The sequence below is a fragment of the Kogia breviceps genome, chromosome 8 (assembly GCF_026419965.1).
Source record: "Kogia breviceps isolate mKogBre1 chromosome 8, mKogBre1 haplotype 1, whole genome shotgun sequence".
Classification (NCBI taxonomy): domain Eukaryota; kingdom Metazoa; phylum Chordata; class Mammalia; order Artiodactyla; family Physeteridae; genus Kogia; species Kogia breviceps.
The window spans coordinates 6,118,160-6,138,142 of record NC_081317.1 but is presented as its reverse complement, the minus strand read 5'-3'; the positions used below and the strand labels follow the sequence as shown (position 1 = coordinate 6,138,142).

At 42.4% G+C, this 19,983-nt stretch overlaps 1 protein-coding gene across 25 annotated transcripts in view; it reads right to left on the bottom strand.

Annotated features, from left to right (window-relative positions):
* FNBP1 (formin binding protein 1) overlaps positions 1 to 19,983 on the bottom strand; it is a 140,868-nt gene that overhangs the window by 73,563 nt on the left and 47,322 nt on the right. For all 25 annotated transcript variants that reach the window (XR_010841823.1, XM_067040525.1, XM_067040533.1 and 22 more), the window contains exons 3-4: positions 2,892 to 2,948; positions 2,034 to 2,181 (exon numbers count right to left, since the gene is read on the bottom strand). Coding sequence is in view for 24 of the 25 variants with exons in the window: in XM_067040525.1 (XP_066896626.1) it covers positions 2,034 to 2,181; positions 2,892 to 2,948 (205 nt within the window). In the remaining variant the exon portion in view is untranslated. The remainder of the gene's footprint in view (positions 1 to 2,033; positions 2,182 to 2,891; positions 2,949 to 19,983) is intronic.

The following is a 19,983-nucleotide window of genomic DNA, read 5'->3' as shown; positions in this document are numbered from 1 at the left end:
TGGGCTTCACGTTTCATGATTCACTCCAGAAGTACAATTAATGATTCCTACTAAGTTAAATGCACAGTTTCTGTTTAGGGTGTTGGCTAAAATGCTAAGCTATATGAGTGAAGGAAGGTCAGCAAGAGACACAAGCCACTGACCAAAGTAACAAATAAGAAGAAGGTATAAACTTTGCAAGGTCAAGGGAAAGTCAGGAACCAGGGAAGTAGTCCAGCATCGTGTTCAGATTTACTGTGTTTACTTTATGATTATGTTAGGTATTTTGCTCAATTCCAAACCTTAATATTCTGTTTCACTTCTTCCTTTCCATCATATAAAAGAAAAGCTCTCCTTTTCTTATAAAAGACCAGTCTCCGTGGTCTATAGAGACCGTCACCTAATTGGAGCTCTGGTGCAGGGTTTCTCAGCCCCTATGGACATTGTGGACCAGGTAATTCTTTGTCATGGAGGCTGTTCTGTGTGTTATAGGATGTTTAGCAGCACCTTTGGGTTCTACCCACTAGATGCCAGTAGCAACCCCCCAGCTATAATGCCCCTAACAACCAAAAATGTCTCCAGACATTGACAAATGTCTGCTGGGGTGGGGAACAAAATTGTGCCTGCTTGCTAATCACTGCTTTAATGTGAATAGATAAAAACATCAACTCAGTGTATTAACTCTTTTTTTAATCCAATGGGTTGATCCTAAGGCATATATCTCTTCCTAACTTCTAAACACACCCAAAGCTATTTGCTACATATTTACAGTTCAGAAAGAACTAAACTCCTCAGATGTTCCAAACACCTTCCTGTCTCAGGGCCTTTGCACGGCTGCTCCCTCTATTGAATGTTTGTCCCATGCAACTCCTACTTGTCCCTCAAGTCCTGTTAAAACCTTAACTGTCAAGCCCCCCAGGAAGCTTTCCCATGATCCAGAGCATAAGCATGTTAGGTGTTCCCTTTCATTATATGTTCTCACATATGTACTCGTACTTTGTCGAAACTATCACAACTGCAATTAATTTTTTTTTTTTTTTTTTTTTTTTTTTTTTTGCCGTACGCGGGCCTCTCACTGTTGTGGCCTCTCCTGCTGCGGAGCACAGGCTCTGAACGCGTAGGCCCAGCAGCCATGGCCCACGGGCCCAGCCGCTCCGCTGCACGTGGGATCCTCCCGGACCAGGGCACGAACCCACGTCCCCCGCATCGGCAGGCAGACTCCCAACCACTGAGCCACCAGGGAAGCCCCAAATAATTATTTTGGTCATTATTATTTAATATCTCCACCATTTCAGCAAGAACCCTATCAATCATTTTGTCTCATGTATCTCCAGAGCATTAAAAGAATTACTGTGGACTCAAATTTATATAGAAAAGCATATCACTGGCCAACTTTGGTACTTTATTACTAACAAATTATTAGGCATCTCACAGGTGATCAAAGTACAATGATACAGGCCACCATGGCTTAATGATAAATCTTGACCAAAAAATCTTGACCAATCTTGACAAAAAAAGGGCAAAATCTTGACTATGAATATATTTTACTTGAGGGTACATCTTTCCCTTTTGTTAACAACAAAAGCTATGAAAAGATTGCAATCATGACAAGAGGAATAAAAAGGCCCTCTTCATTAGATGATAATGAATGAGTCACGGAACGGAATGGCTGTAACTGAGGTCATCTTTCTGGCCCTTTTGAACTCCTTATAACATTCATTTTAACACAGCTTATTCCACACAGCATACCTCATATTGTATTGCTTACTCTTGTATATCCGATAGCCGCAAATATATTTAAATTCCTCAAAGGGGTTAGTATTCTGGGATCCACAAATGAGTTTCAGAATGTCCAAGGGACACTTGAAATCGGATGTAAAGACCTAGAAACACTTTCTACGAACAGGGTCAGGAATGTTTATACATGTCTCAAAGGTGGCAATTTAAGACCCACCATCTCATATGATTCCATTTATTGATAATTTTAAAACTTGTAGGGATATTCCCATCATCTTTGGCCCATCTCGTAGGAAGAAAAAACAAATTTTAGTTACCGATTTCCTCTCCTGCTTCAATTCCTGGACGTAGCGTGCTAACTCCACGGTGATCTGGGAGGTCATATTCTCGGAGATGACTTCATGCTGTCCAGCATAATCGTTCATCTCATTCAGGGTGGAAAGGAAGGCTTTACATGCTGTATACCTACAGAACAGAACGCACACCACTCCTCTTCAAACAAGGCACATCCTCTCTCATGTTGCTTCCCACCAGCGAAATAGTAATTAAAATCAGGTTAATTTGCATCCAGCTCCCATAGGGTCTTGACAATTCATTACACATAAGAGGGTTCTCATCAAAATGGCGCAGAATAAATTACAACTGAAACATTTTTCATTTTGTAAAGCCAAATTGCCCTACATAAGGCAATATTTGGCTTGTGTTAATAATAGCCCACATATAACCCAAAATACATATACGTACTACAGGTACTAATATCATGGATATTTATATCTAAATTACAGATAACACTTTTGGATTTGTCATGTTAAGATGTCTTAATTGCTGTCTGAAACAGACACATTTCTTGGATGAATGAGACGCCTGATATTACAAAACCAAGTCAAGATGTAGAGTGCATAGTCCGCACTTCCTGTATTTGCTTAGATTATAGTCTAAGCTTTTCCTAATTACCTTAATTGAAACAATCTGGAATAGGTCTAGTGACTCAGTATAAGTTATTTGAGTAGGTTTTTACTGTCTTTCCCCCAATTTAAAAACTGGCACAGATATGAATGAGGATGGCAACTTGATTTTGTAGATCTATTATATCTACAAAATATATGTAGATTTCCTTTATAACCATCACCCATGCCATATAGATATTACCACATAACAATCAATGATAAACACACCTGTATTCTTCTTCCTCCTTCGAGTTCTTTTTAGGTTGGTATTTCTTCGAAAGATTCCTAAAACAAAAAGGCAGACATGTCACCTTATACAGAAAGATAATTAACTGAGAAATCAGGAATGAAAGAAGTCAGTGCTTTTGTTTACAAGTTAAAGAAAGAAAAGTCACAGAATGTCCACAGCTGAAATCCATTTGTTTCCTTCCATCTTTCAGCGTGAAAGACTTGCATAGCTGACTCTTTTACCTAAAGGTAGAGCAAATAAGAACAGAAATGGTCGCTAACTGGTCATTTACCTGAATGTCAAGACCTGACATTATTTAACTGGAGAAGACAGACCATGTGTTTCTATGCAACCATTATTGCTCTAAATCCAAGGCAAGCATATGGACTGAGTCCAAATGTTTAAATGAAAAATCAAAGTGTCAAGGGCAGGTTTTCAAGGCTGTGTGCTGCTCTTCCAAAACCTAACGAAAAGGTTTTCATTAGGAATAAGTCTTCTTGAAGGAAGTAGAGACAATATTTGGGGAGATGTTTATGCTAAGCTATTTAGCAAGGAGAACTTTTAACCTGCCTAGCAGGCTTGCACTGAACACACTCAGATTAGTCAAAATTGCTCTAATCTCTCTTCCTAATCCCATCTCCAGGTCAAGAATCCAGATACTCCCCTCTACATTCTGCATGCTTCAAGTTACACAAAAACTAAGAGGTAACCTTGAAAAAAGAAAACTCACTAACATTTGTTCCACTGATTGATTTCTTTTGGGTTCTGATTTTGGCTTCTGTAGTTAGAAGAACAGCCATAAAAGGACCTCCCTGGTGGTCCAGTGGTTAAGAATCCATCTTGCAATGCAGGGGACACCAGTTCGAACCCTGGTCAGGGAACTAAGATCCCACATGCCGCAGGGCAACTAAGCCCATGCACCACAACTTGAGAGAAGCCTGTGCGATGCAACGAAAGATCCCACGTGCCGCAACTAAGACCTGATGCAGCCAATAAATAAATATTGGGAAAAAAAAGGAAGAAGAACAGCCGTAGATAAAGAAGATGTGGTACATATATATACAATGGAATACTACTCAGCCATTAAAAAGAATGAAATAATGCCATTTGCAGCAACATGGATGGATCTAGAGTAAGGATGGACCTTACTAAGTGAAGTAAGTCAGAAAGAGAAAGACAAATACCATATGATATCACTTATATGTGGAAACTAAAATATGGCACAAATAAACCTATCTACGAAACAGAAACAGACTCACAGACATAGAGAACAGACTTGTGGTTGCCAAGGGGGAGAGGGCTGGAGGGGGGATGGACTGAGAGTTTGGGGTTAGTAGATGCAAACTATTACGTATAGAATGGATGGACAACAAGGTCCTACTATATAGCACAGGGAACTATATTCAATGTCCTGGGATAAACCATAATCGAAAAGGATATGAAAAAGAATATGTGTGTGCGTGTGTGTGTATATATCGCGGAGTCACTTTGCTGTACAGCAGAAATTAACATCAACTATACTTCAGTTTAAAAAAAGAAGAACAACAACAGCCCTAGAAGCAGACTAGTGGTCCACAGTGGGACTCTTCATATGACAGCATCTCAGCATTCACCTCCCTGTTTATTCCATGTTGCTATTCCTCTTTCATAGTAGCTACTTTCATTATTTCACATTCTATTTCTTTCATTTCTCCTGAACCTACAGATGTGTCGAGAAAAGTGCGCAATAATAAATTTACAATTTTGATCATGGTACGTTTTACAAAGTGAAATGTGAGTTCACCTCCAACAGGTGTTACTAGGTGACATGAGAGGCAGAGGACTTTAGTAAAAACGACAGGGGCTTCCCCGGTGGCGCAGCGGTTGGGAGTCTGACTGCCGATGCAGGGGACACAGGTTCGTGCCCCGGTCCGGGAAGGTCCCACGTGCCGCGGAGCGGCTGGGCCCGTGAGCCATGGCCGCTGAGCCTGCGCGTCCGGAGCCTGCGCTCCGCAACGAGAGAGGCCACAGTAGTGAGAGGCCCACAAAAAAAAAAAAAAAAAAAAAAAAAAAAGTAAAAAGGACGTTGCTTTGGGACTCCAGATGCCATGTGACTAGATGGTGTAACTTCAGACAAAGCAATGGACAAGCCTATGCTTCTAGTTCCTCATCTGTAAGCCCGAGGCAGGTGGGTGAAATGACCTCTATTGTCCCTTAAAGTTTGGAAATTCCCAGGGAATATATATCACCCAATTGAATAGTGATTGTTGCAATTACTTTAAAAAGAAGGCATGGGAATATAACAATTTAAAAATTATAATTAGACGAACTGATGAAAGAAAAATGTACTGACTTGGAGGGTGCTATCACGTGAGCTACGTTTAAACAAACTACATTGTGTTTTCTCTACTGATACTCCGGATACACAGCAAAGATTATCTAATAGATCTAGATTTGAAAGAATGTGAAAAAGCAGTATTTCCTTAAAGCATGTGCCTTAGAGAAAAATTAATGCAAAAGAGAGAAATTTTTGTTTTTAATTTAATTTAATTTTTTAAACATCTTTATTGGAGTATAATTGCTTTACAATGGTGTGTTTCTGCTTTATAACAAAGTGAATCAGCTATACATAGATGATTCACTTTGTTAAAAGAGATAAATCTTATTCATTGAAAGCATGGTAGAATTCTTTGAGTTGCCTACCACATTTAGTCCTGAAAAAGGCAGATGTAATAAAAACAATAGCTCCGACTTACATGTACCAGGAATAAAAGAGGAGCCATGGAAAGCAATGATTAATCAATAGGTTATTTTCCAAATATATTTAAAGCAGCATATATGGGACCTGCAGTATTGAAAAGCCTAGGGGTTGCATGTGAGGCATTTTTAGTGCATGATTTTAAATACTGACCATTTCTTCTGCTAACTATAAATTACAAGTGGAAAAATGTCACTTCTAAATTCACATCTTATGTAAAAACTCATTCAAAACTGTTATTTTAGAGGTTGATTTAAATCTACATTTTCTTTTTAGCTTTCAGTCATTAGCAGCCATAAAAATAACTTAAACTTTATATCTAGTTGAAGGAAACATAGCTTGAAGAGATCCAAGTGAAACCAGTACTTTGTATATAGTTCCATTTTACCAGTCAAATCCTAACCAGGATTAAAGACCTGCTGTGGGTGATCTCCAGTAAAGACGGTCCAGTACTGGGGGATGAGTATCACTTTGACAATGTTAGCATATATAGCATTCAAAATGCTTCTTAAAAGCATCAGTGAATAATTCACTCTATAAACACCAGCAGAAAACGAAAAGCTTAAGGGGTCTAGAAGGGAACTTCAGATCTAAGGATATTTCTCTCAGGGACCACTACAAAAAAAAGAGCAACTTGCATTTCCATTCTCTGGAGGTGGGCTTTCTCGCCCTATTTGTATGAGGTTATTTTTAAAATAAGCAAGCAAATAAACACCAAAAGCACCTTTAAATTTATGGGGTCTTTCTGAGAAATTTAAATTGTTTTATATACTTGCTCTTCAGATAGGCTAATTAAAAGGTAAAAGGAAAATATACATCTTATAATAAAGATACTGGATTTAAATTCGGTTGGTCCTAAGAACTGCAGTGAGGCTTCTAAAAAGGAAACACTTGGGCCTCATTCCAGACCCTCTGAAATGGAAGGTCCAAGCCTGGACACAGGAATGTTTTGTGTTTTTTTTTTTTTTTTTAATCTGTCTTTTATATTTTAAAAGCTCACCACAGATTGCCAGATAAAGATGGCACAATAAAATCTGAACAGAGAATTGTGCTTTTCCAACAAGAGGCGAAATAAAAGCCAGGAAATTTTCAGCGGCAGAAAATCAACCAACGAAGAAAGGCACGTAACCTCAGTCTACACACTTTGAGAAGTGGTGACCAGTGTGAGGGACAGAAGATTCTGGAACAGTGTAGAACAGATGCTTGACCCCACCCTCACAGTCACGGGGAGGGAAACAAGTCCACAGAACCCTGAAAACCGATTCAGACAGAAGTAAACTGAGGGGTGAGTAAGCACTCGGGGACCAGTGGCAGAAAAGATCTGAGAGGAAGACATGCAGGCTGACCACCCAGGTGCCAGGACTGGGCAGGAGCTGGGGCTGGCCACCTGGGTCTCTGCTTCCCAGGGCTGCAGGCTGAATGCCTGGGGAAGATCACCCCCAAACCTAGGGATTCCCAGGCAATAGGGGTGAACGCCTTTGACCTATGGAGTGAATGCTAAAACAGAACCTCTAACAAAGTTTCAGAACAGACAACAAAACTCAGAGTCTCAAAGACAAGATGTACAAAAACAAGTGCTTTTGAGACCATGCCCCATGGGGTTAATAAAAACTGGTGACTAACAGAAATTCTTGAGCTTGCCTTCCAGTTTATTAAAAACCCCTTCACGTATAACCTGCCTTCACCGATCAAGCCGATGCTTTAATTGTTGCTACAAAAGGCTTAGTTGCCCTCCAAGCATCACACAGACGAAACAGTACGATGTTTGCCTGGGTTCTTTTCCAGGAACTTAGAGCTAGCTGTGTCTAGCTCAAGCTCAAGCCAGCTAAGACTGGTTGGGACCACCTAAAACAGGGCCTGCACAGGTGTCTGGTGAATGACATTTTGACACCAGAGGGCCAAAATCCCCACCCTCAGATCATGCTAAGCGCCTCCATTTTTGAACACGCATCCCATGAAGAAGCAAGTAACTCAGATACGCCTGCACAGAACACTAATTACCTCACTTTGTCCCTACCTGCAATCACCTGTCCCCACGCCTAAGACCACCCTGCTTCCTTATCCCATAAATATCCCAAGTCCCTGGCCTTCAGGGAGGTGGATCTGAGACTTGTTTTCCTATCTCCTCGCTTGGCTGCCTTGCGAATAAACCCTTTCCCTGCTGCAAACCTTGGCGTCTCAGTGTTTGGCTTGCTGCGTGTTGGCAAACGAGCCTGCTTTGGTAACACTTTCCTCCACGCTTACCCTATAAGGGAGCTCAGAGGGAGAGACCAGGGGCACCAGAAGCACAGCACTGATCATTCACATTCTATCACATCAAACGGGGGCCCTGGTGTTGCTTGTGTTAATAACAAAAACATGCTTAAGCATCAACCTAAGACGTTTACATGTTTTCTCTCATTAAGTCCCCTCAAGAGCCTTATAAGGTGGGAATTATAATCATTATTATTATTCACATATTACAGATGAAAAAGACAAAGCATAGAGAGTAATTTGTCCCAAATCATGTTACTATTAAGTGGAAGAACGTCCCAGGCATTGGGACTCTAGAGTCTGTTACTTGTAACCACTTCACTAAACTGCCTGTATTAAAGATAATCAAGGTGAAGGGATGCAGTATGTAATACAGAAGAAAAGGAAGGGACTTCCCTGGTGGCGCAGTGCTTAAGAATCCGTCTGTCAACGCAGGCGACACAGGTTCGATCCCTGGTCCGAGAAGATCCCACATGCCGCGGAGCGACGAAACCTGTGCACCACAACTACTGAAGCCCGTGCGCCTAGAGCCCGTGCTCAGCAACAAGAGAAGCCACCGCAATGAGAAGCCCGCGCACCGCAACGAAGAGTAGCCCCCGCTCGCCGCAACTAGAGAAAGCCCGCGCACAGCAACGAAGACCCAATGCGGTCAAAAATTTTTAAAAAATAAAAATAAAAACGAAGAAGAAAAGGAAGGAAGAAAATGACAGAGAAAAAAACCCAATCTGGAAGAAAACAGACAAGGAAATGAAGCAAATCCTAACTCCTCCAGAATATTTTACACTATAAACAAATTTAATAAAAACACAAAGCCAATAAAGCAAGAATCCCCAGCCTACAGGATAAAACAGAATGGGATGAAACTGGGAGACTGCAAAGCTAAGGAAATGAACTAGGAACTAAAACACACCACTCCACAGCTAATAAATAAATTAGTCTGGATATCAAATTTGAGAGAGGAAAGTTTTAAGACAATCAGTCATAACATGGAAAGCAACTCTCATAATCAGGAAAAGAAAAAAGATATGAAGAACAAGATGCTGTAACATAAGGAAAATGGATCTCTGAAGCTTTTGACCCAATAAGTAGAATAGAAAAAAATTCAGATATAATTGAAGAAAGTTCCCCTGAAATCAATTATTGACTTTTGATATGAAAGGGAAATTGACAAAGAGTGATCAACCACAAGGCATTGCTTGGTAAAGTTAACAAACTGCTAAGTGGAACAAAAAATTCTTCACATTCAGAGTCAAAAACGCAAGTCACCTCCAAAGAATAAAAATTTGGCTGGCCCCAGACTTTTCAACCAGGAGACAAGGCAGCAACAAAGTTTGGAGAGAAAAGTATGACCAGAGAATAATTAAGTCCAATTGTTAAGTGCAGTCTACCCTCCACATCTGTGGGGTCTACATCCACAGAGTCAACCAACTATGGATCAAAAATACTGGGGGGGCGGGGGGCTTCCCTGGTGGCGCAGTGGTTGAGAGTCCGCCTGCCGATGCAGGGGACGCGGGTTCGTGCCCCGGTCCGGGAGGATCCCGCGTGCCGCGGAGCGGCTGGGCCCGTGAGCCATGACCGCTGAGCCTGCGCGTCCGCAGCCTGTGCTCCGCAATGGGAGAGGCCACAACAGTGGGAGGTCCGTATACGGAAAAAAAAAAAAAATTACTGGGGGGGGAAATTCCAGAAAGTTCCAAAAAGCAACACGTGAATTTACTTCATGATGGCAACTGTTTACACAGCATTTACATTGTATTAGGTATTATAAGTAATCAAGAGAAGATTTAAAGGATGTGTGTAGATTATACACAAATACTATGCCATGTTATATAAGGGACTTGAGCATCTTCAGATTTTGGTATCCGAGGCGGGCACGGGCAGGAGGTGGTGTTCCTGGAACCAATCCCCCACGGATTCTGAGGGATGACTGTATAGTGGCATTCTCAAACAAGAAAGAACTGGAGGATTATGCCACAGGCTCCTATAGGGGGAAAATAACCCTATTTTTCTTGAGGCCAACAAACAAGTAGAGAGAGGCTGTGGTAGAAGGAATGGTGATGAGCATAAATCTATAATTCAGGCAAATTAACTGTGAGACTCATGTTGCAGACTAAATTATATAACTCAATCAGGAGAGGAAGTAAAACAGGTAAATACTATTTTCTTTATCTTTCCTAGCAGTGAGTCAATTGAGCCTGTTTAAAATTACAACATGAGTTCAAACAAAAACAAAAACAAACAAAAAACAGGAATGACACCCTACATATTTTTCATAATCTTTTTGCTGAGTCTTATAAGAATTTGTTTAATATTTCAAGTTTGCTAAATCCTTCAGTTTCACTTTTTTTTTTTTTTTTTTTTTTGCGGTACGCGGGCCTCTCGCTGTTGTGGCCTCTCCCATTGCAGAGCGCAGGCTCCGGATGCGCAGGCTCAGCGGCCACGGCTCACGGGCCCAGCCGCTCTGCGGCATGTGGGATCTTCCCGGACCGGGGCACGAACCCGTGTCCCCTGCATCGGCAGGCGGACTCTCAACCACTGCGCCACCAGGGAAGCCCTTCAGTTTCACTTTAATAAAATCTTTTTAATTGTTCAAGTAAATTTAAATTTAATACCTTGCATATACAATATGCAACATATTTTATAAAATGACTTTTACACAGTTACCTTTTATTTACAATGAGATCCAATTAAAAAAAAAAAAATTGACCAGGACAAGAATGGTTCATCAAGAAGAAAGTACAAACGGCTCAAATGTATAAAAACATACTCAACCTCATTCATGCTAAGAGAAACACAAATTACCATTCGGACCTAGCAATTTTTACTTATCAAGTCGGCAAAGGTAAAAAAGATGGGTAACAAGAAGCGTTGAGGGTCAAGGTAAGTAGCACAGCCACGCACTCTGAAATGGCGATAAGGGTCACAGCTTCCGAGAAGAGCAACTTGGCAAATTCTACCAGAACCAAGGTGCTGCTTTTAGGATCTTATTCTCTAGATATGCTCTTGCCCAAGTGTATCATTCAAGGTTATCCAGTGCAACTTTGTTCAGAGTTGCAAACAATTGGAAACAACATATCCACCAGTTCAACGCAACACCGTATAGCTGTAAAAAATAAAAAGGAACTCTGGGAATAATTTCCAGGATGCAGAAAGGCAAGGGCACACTGAACTGCTGGGGAAGCAAGGAAGAAAACACACTTCCTTGCCTGTGTATCCATAATATCTCTCTGGAAGGATACGTATGAGACAGATAACATTTACTGTCCCTGGGAACAGGGGTGAGAGAAGGGACACTTCACTGTAAACCATTTCGTACCTTTAGAAGTTTTAATCATATGAATTCATTACCTGGTCACAACAAATAATTTAGTTTGTTTTGTTTTTGTTTGTTTGTTTGTTTTGGCTACGTTGGGTCTTTGTTGCTGAGGGCAGGCTTTCTGTAGTTGCGGTGAGCGGGGGCTACTGTTCCTTGTGGTGTGCGGGCTTCTCATTGCGGTGGCTTCTCTTGTTGCAGAGCATGGGCTCTAGGGTGCATGGGCTTCAGCAATTGTGGTGAGTGGGCTCAGTAGTTGTGGTGCACGGGCTTAGTTGCTCTGAGGCATGTGGGATCTTCCCGGACCAGGGATCGAACTCATGTCCTCTGCACTGGCAGGCATATTTTTAGCCACTGCACCACCAGGGAAGTCCTGTTTGTTTATTTTTAAAGAAACAGTTGCTAAGGGGCAATCAATAGGTGGTTCTCTTATATAGGTAACGTAAGATGTTTTAAGATTATATTAAGGGGACTTCCCTGGTGGCGCAGCGGTTAAGAAGCCACCTGCCAATGTTGGGGACATGGGTTCAAGCCCTGGTCCGGGAAGATCCCACATGCCACGGAGCAACTAAGCCCATGTGCCACAGCTACTGAGCCTGCACTCTAGCCCGTGAGCCACAACTACTGAAGCCCGCGAGCCTAGAGCCCGTGCTCCACAACAAAAGAAGCCACCGCAACGAGAAGCCCGCACACCGCAATGAAGAGTAGCCCCCACTTGCCACAACGAGAGAAAGCCCGTGAGCAGCAACGAAGACCCAATGTAGCCATAAATAAAAAATAAAAATTTTGTTTAAGATTATATTAAGAATTTGGGGGCTTCCCTGGTGGCGTAGTGGTTGAGAGTCTGCCTGCCAATGCAGGGGACACGGGTTCGTGCCCCAGTCTGGGAGGATCCCACGTGCCGCGGAGCGGCTGGGCCCGTGAGCCACGGCCACTGAAGCTGTGCGTCCAGAGCCTGTGCTCCGCAATGGGAGAGGCCACAACGGTGAGAGGCCCGCGTACCGCAAAAAAGAAAAAAAAAAAAAAAGAATTTGGGACTTTCTTGGTGGTCCAGTGGTAAAGAATCCGCCTTCCAATGCAGGGGATGTGGGTTCAATCCCTAGTCAGGGAACTAAGATCCCACAGGCCATGGGGCAACTAAGCTCCTGTACCACAACTACTGAGCTCATGCACCTCAACTAGAGCCCATGAGCCCAAACTACAGAGCCCACGTGCTCTAGAACCTGCGCGTCACAACTAGAGAAGAGAAAACCCACACATCACAACTAAAGAGAAGCCCACACACCACAATGAAAGATCCCGCGTGCCTCAACGAAGATCCTGCGTGCTGCAACTAAGAGCCGACACAGCCAAAAATAAATAAAATAAATAATAAATAAATTTATTTTTTTAAAAAAGATTATATTAAGAATTTGACCCTATGCTGCCTTGAATGGATAATAACTATAGCAGGGGTCAGCAAACTTATATATAAGCACATATATATGTATATGCTTATATATAAAAGCAAATTTATAAAGGGCCAGACAGTAAATATTTTAGACTTGCAGGCCCATAGTCATGGGGCTGCAGAAGCAGCCATGGACAATACATAAATGAATGGATGCACCTGTATTCCAGTAAAACTTTGTTTACAAAATGAGGCAGTGATGGGTTTGGCCATGGCCATGGCCAGTAGTTTGTTAACCACTGACCTACAGAAATCAAAGCCCTAATTATCATCTTCCAAGTCTAAAATAAGTTAGAGTTTTTTTTCCTCTAATGCAGAAAAGAAATTACTTAACGACAGACAACTCCCCGAAGAGATCATGATGGTTTCCCTTTTTCTTTTTTTTTAAACAAAATTAAAAACCAGAAGTTTTTAATTAAAATTTCAGAAAGTTTAATTTAAAACTCAAAGTTTATGGGACTTCCCTGGTGGCGCAGTGGTTGGGAGTCCGCCTGCCGATGCAGGGGACGCGGGTTCGTGCCCCGGTCCGGGAAGATCCCACGTGCCGCGGAGCGGCTGGGTCCAAAAAAAAACAGACAGACAATAATGCATGCGGAGAAATGGGAACCATCATAAATTGCTGAGGCACCCACTTTGCAAAAGTTTGGCAGTTCCTCAAAATTTTAAACACAGAATTACCATATAATCCAGTAACTCCACTCCTTGATATTTACCAAATTAAAAACACGATCACACAAAAACATGTACATGAATGTACACAGCAGCATTATTCACAATAGCTGAAATCTAGAAACATCCCAAATGTCCATCAACTCATTAATGGAGGAACAAAATGTGGCACTGATTCTTGAGTCAAGGTGGATGAACCATAAAAGCATTAGCTAAGTAAAAAGCCAATCGCAAAAGACCACATATTGCATGATTCCATTTATATGAAATGTCCAGATAAGGCAAATTCACAGCAATAGAGTACAGATTAGTGGTTGCCAAGGCTTGGTAGGGGGAGGGAAGAAAGGGGAATGACTGCTAATAGGTATGGGGTTTCTCTTTGGGGTGAAAAAAAATGTTCTGAAATTAGATAGTAGTGATGGTTACACAAATCTAAAAACAACTGAAGCTTACCTTTCAAAGGGTAGACTTTATGGTGTGTGAATTATATCTCAATAATGCTTTTTTTTTAAGGCTATTCAGTCAAGTGCCCCTTCCCTGTCATTCCCACAGAACCTCATATGGTTCCTTTACCATACAATAAAAAGGTTATTTATTGGTACTAATTCAAAGGCCTTACTTCCGAGCCTTATATTTCACGACCAGATCACAAAATCGCTTTGGGTGACACAACTCATTTTTTTAGTTAGTGAAATAGAAATAGAAAATATCAGAATACACAGCATATGTTTGTTTTTGTGACACTTGTTTTTGAGATACACACACACAGACACACAGACATATATGTTGATGAAAAATGAGTCAGTCAAAACAAAGTCTAGAAAATATATTTTAGGAGTTGATTGACACCTATTCAAGAAACAAAACAAGGGACTTCCTTATCAGTCCAGTGGTTAAGACTCTGTGCTTCAAATGCAGGCAGGCTCAGGTTCGATGCCTGGTCGGCGAACAAGGATCCCAGAAGCCGCTGGCTGCAGATCGCTGGGCTCCCGTCCTGCCGCCGTGCCTCGGCTCCGCAGTAACCACCGAAGCCTATGGTCCCCGCAATAGCCGCCTGCAAAAATCTCATGATGGTTTTTCAACATCATATTGATGTTTTAAGCAAGTCTTTGTTGAATATGCTCCAGTCACACTGGACTTTCCATTCCTTGAACATGTCGCCACCTCAGGACCTTTGCACTCGCTGATTCCTTGGCCTGGAAGAACTGCTCTCAGATCTTTGCATGCCTGCTTTCTCCTTGTCTGTCAGTTCTCAAGCAATGGATTTCCCTGGCCAGTCAGGCTAAGTAAGCCTTGCCCCTCATCATGTTCTAATGCATCCCTGGTTTTACTTATTCGGGGTGATAAATGCTATCTTTAAATGATTTACTGCCTTGCTTATTTGCATGCAGTCTTTTTTCCATACTGAGAAGGTGAGTCCCTCGGGCTCAGGCATTTCCTGTGTCTCATTCACTAGAGTCACCCTCCCCCCAACTCTGCTGACACATTATTAGTTGTTCTGTTTGTTTTTAAACCTTCATCAGCTCCCATAGGCCTGTGCGAACACATAATTCTCCTTGAAGCAGTGCTGACCAAATATTGTAGACCTGTTCCCTGTTGATTCACTTTCTGCAGCTATTTACATCTATTTTATGCACTGTTCCATACTACAGGGATTCATTAGTGAACACAACACAAAGAGCCCTGCCCTTGAGAGGCTTATATTCTAGCAGGGAGGGAGCAGAAGACAATAAACAACACAGTATGTAAGAAAATTACATAACGTTAGAAAGTTATCAGCGCTTTGGAAAAACCGAAAAGTCCAGCAGGGAGGCAGGGAGGCCCTTACTGAGCAGGTGACATTTGAGCAAAGACTTGAAGGAGGTGAGGGAGCTGGCCACGCGGATCCTGGGGGATGAACCTCTAGGTGACATCTATATGAAAGGCCAATGCAGCGTCCCTGGGGTGACAGCATGCCTGGCACGTACAAGATACAGCAAGGAGGCCAATTCTGTTAGAGCAGAGATACGAAGGGAGAGAGAGAAAGAGATAATGTCTCAGAGGTAAAGAGACCCGTTCATGTAGGGCTGTGTAGGACATCCACTGTAAGGATTTTCGATTTACTTCGAGGGAAATGGGGAGACGTTGGTGTTTTGAATGAGGAGAACTGTGATCTGGCTGTCTTGCGGAAAAGACAGACAGTAGGAAATAAGGGAGGAATAAGAAACGAGTTAGAAGACTCATAATAAGCCAGGTAAGAGGTGATGGGAACTTGGACCACAATGCCAGCTGTGGAGGTACTGAGAGGGCAGGGATCCTGGATCAATCTGGGGAGCAGAGGTATCAGGACTCCCCGATGGGGGCGGGGGAGAGTGGGAGAAAGACAAAAGCTAAAGATGACTCTGGAGTTTTTGACCCAAGCAAGGAAGGATGCAGCTGCCCTCGAGCCGAGCCGGGGAGTTGGGGGTAGCCGGGCTGCGGATATGCAGATTTTGTTGGGGGTTTTTTTGTTTGTTTTTTGGCTGCGTCCGGTCTTCGTTACTGCACGCGGGCTTTCTCTAGTTGCGGCGAGCGGGGGCTGCTCTTCGTTGCCGTGCACAGGCTTCTCATCGCGGTGGCTTCTCTTGTTGCGGAGCACGGGCTCTAGGCGCGGAGGCTTCAGTAACTGTAGCACGCAGGCTCAGTCGGCAGTTGTGGCGAACGGGCTCAACTGCTCCACGGCATGCGGGATCTTCCTGGACCAGGGCTTGAACCCATGTCCCCTGCACTGGCCTGTGGACTCACAGCCACTGCACCACCAGGGAAGCCCCGGAAATGCAGATTTTGAGTGGATATTCTGTTTCAGACATGCAAATGGAGATTCTGAGTAACCTGTTTCTGGAGTTCAGGACAGAGGTCAAGCTTGGAGACATATCTGTTGCCGTAGAGATCGTACTCAAAGCCATCACCAGGAGAATATAAATAGAGAAGGGAAAGATGACGGAGGACTGGGCGCCAGGGCACATCGGGGTGAAGTGGCAGGAGAGGAGGAACCGCGAAGGGGGCTGAGCAGAGCTTCTGAAGAGCTTCTGGCGAGATAGGAAGGAAGCCAAGAGACTGGGGTTTCAGAGGCCAAGTGAGGAAAGTGTTTCGAGGAGGGAGCATCCACCCCTTCAAAGATGCTGAGGGGTCAGGGGTGGTGAGGACTGAGGACAGGCCACTGGGTGGGACAGGATGAAGGTCAGTGCTGCCCCGAGGAGCTGTTCTGGTGCAGGTGAGCTTAATAGGGAGAGGAGGGGAACTGGAGAGACATTGTTGGGAAGGTTTGCTGCAAAGGAAGGCAAAGAAATGGTGGCAGCTGGTGGGGGAAGTGAGCTCAAGAGAAGTTTTGTTTTCTTGTTTGTTTTTTAATGATGGGAGACGGTGGTACATTTTTGTGACCACGGGAGTAATCCAGTAGAAAGTAAAGCCTTGATAACATAGGAGACAGAGGGAAACTAGTGGAAACAGAGCTCCGGAGTCGGAGAGATGGGGGAAGATCTAGTGTGCGAGAGGAGGGCTTGGATTCAGCCAGGAGCATTAGAGGGAAGGGGCATCCAGGTGTGGGAACAGAGGCTGACAGATGGGTTACAGCGCCTGAGAGTCTGAGGGTGTTTTCCTCTATCTGCTTCAATCTTCTCAGTGAAGTAGGAAGCAAGTGGTGAGGACGGGAAGGGAGGGGTTGGGGTTTGTGGAAAGAGAAGCTATGAAAGACGCAGGTAAGTGGGAGAGCAAATCAACGAATGGCCGATCGTATGATTACTTATCAGCACAAGGGCCCTGCCCAGATCTCAGCCCAAAGGATTAGAAAACACCTCCAAAGGGTTAGTAATTGTCTTGAATTGTCTTCAATTACTCGTAATCTTTTTTTTATCAACTTCTCCCAATAAGCACAAATTTAGATACTTTGCAAGGATGTGATGAAACAAATGTTAACATTTAAATCTCAGGAAAAGGACTTCCTAAGAGATTACCATCATAGCAGTAATACCGCTACTCTACTTCAAGTCATGAAACATGATCCAGAACAGGGTAAAACGGTCGGTGGAGAGCTATTAAATGTTATCCCGAACCTATTATTGGGATTTGGGGTCTTTTCCAATAGCCTCCAATTTTGTTACCTAAATAATCACTTCCCTCATAGAGGTGGATGAGAAAGGGAAGGGAGCCAGGTGCTTCGCACAGGGAAAAAAAGAAAGCACCTTCCCTTCATGAATAGAACTGATGGAGAAATTTGCTGAGAACTGACTTAATGACATCCCATGACAAACCTCCAAAGCAAAACAAGACAGTGGATAAGGCACCAGGAAAGAAGAGACTAGGCTAAGAGAAAAAGAATACGACGAATATAGGGAAATCCATTAGATGAGACCTTACCTCGCCTAAAGCTGTTAGTAACCCATTTCCACATGAGAGACAACATTTTACGACAGCGCAATGTTTAAATAATCAACACAAAGCAGTTCATTCTCCATTCACACTTTCAGTTTTAAAAACCTTAAAGTTCTTTTTTTTTTTTTTTTTTTTTTTGCGGTATGCGGGCCTCTCAGTGGCCTCTCCCGTTGCGGAGTACAGGCTCCGGACGCGCAGGCTCAGCGGCCATGGCTCACGGGCCCAGCCGCTCCACGGCATGCGGGATCTTCCCGGACCAGGGCACGAACCTGTGTCCCCCTGCATCGGCAGGCGGATTCTCAACCACTGCGCCACCAGGGAAGCCCTAAAACCTTAAAGTTCTAATGAGGCTGATACACATACAGGGCACCAGAAATTCATCTGGAATAAAATTTATTTATAAAAATAAATTTACTTATTAAATTCTTATTAAGTAAATTTAAGAATATTTATTTATTATTAATTATTCTTAAATAAATTTATTTATTATTAAATACATTAAATAAATTATTTATAAAAATTATTTCATTGAGCAATCTGTTTTACATTGTATTTACTCAACGGAAACAAAACTTATCATCCATAAAAGTATACTATATGTACTACCACTTAGGTGCTCCCCCCCCCCCCCACTTAGGTGCTTATTTACAAACAACATCAACAGCTCTCTGAGAAGCCACATTCTTTCAAAGATACATGACATACACCTTATCCAGATGCTCTTTGGAGTAAAATGAAATTTTTCTAAACCAAAAGTCATCTACACATTTCACAATCTGTGCAAACCAGCCAAACAAGAAATCATTAAAGGGACTTCCCTGGTGGCACAGTGGTTAAGAATCTGCCTGCCAATGCAGGGGACACAGGTTCGAGCCCTGGTCCAGGAAGATCCCACATGCCACAGGGCAACTGCGCTCTAGAGCCCGCGTACCTATAGCCTGTGTTCCTCAACAAGAGAAGACACAGTAATGAGAAGCTGTGCACTGCAACGAAGACCCAATGCAGCCAAAAATGAATAAATACATAAATAAATAATTAAGTAAATTTTTAAAAAGAGAAATATTAAAGATTTTATCACTTCAAGTTCAAGCTTAGTTCTACCAGCCACTTTTAAACATTTTACATAAAAACACAACTTTCTTGGATAATTTCATCGTTGTTAAATTGTTATAAGAAGGGCCTCCACAGGACCTCTCATGTGCTGCTGGAGGGATTGTGAATCAGACAAACTGTCTGGAAAATTGTTTGATTCCATCTACTAAAGCTAAACATACACAATGCCTATGACCCAGGAATCGCACTCCTGGGTATATACTTTATATCCCCAAATTGGAAACAAGCAATAGCCTAGTGACAGTAGACTGGACAAACTGTGATACATCCATATACCAAAATACTAAACACCAATCAAAAGAAAAGCACCAACACATGAAACAACACAAATGACTCTCATAGACATAATGAGGAAAAAAGGAAGCCAAATACAAACAGTGCATAATAAATGATTAAATTTGCATAAAGTTCAAAAATAAGCAAGACTAATCCAAGCTGTCAGAGATCAGGAAAGTGGTCAACCATGGTGGGGAGGGGGATGAACCAGAAAGGGCTGGGGCAATGTGGGGCCTCTGAGGCTGGTAATTGCCTGTTTCTTGACCTGGGTGCTGGTCACATAGTGGTATTCACTCTGAAAATTTCTGCAGCTTTACATTTATGATCTGTGCACTTTTCTGTATATATATTATATTTCAAAAAAGTTTTCTGGGGAAAAAAAAAAGGTGCTCCAAAATTCAGCAGAATCCTTTTAAGAAACAGAGACTAGAGGGCAGACAGCAGAACAAGAAGAACTACCATCCTGCAGCCTGTGGAACAAAACCACATTCACAGAAATATAGACAAGTTGAAAAGGCAGAGGGCTATGTACCAGATGAAGGAACAAGATAAAACCTCAGAAAAACAACTAAATGAAGTGGAGATAGGCAACCTTCCAGAAAAAGAATTCAGAATAATGATAGTGAAGATGATCCAGGACCCCTGAAAAAGAATGGAGGTAAAGATCGAGAAGATGCAAGAAATGTATAATATAATAAAGACCTAGAAGAATTAAAGAACAAACAAACAAAGATGAACAATACAATAACTGAAATAAAAACTACACTAGAAGGAATCAATAGCAGAATAACTGAGGCAGAAGAATGGATAAGTGACCTGGAAGACAGAATGGTGGAATTCACTGCTGTGGAACAGAGTAAAGAAAAAAGGATGAAAAGAAATGAAGACAGCCTA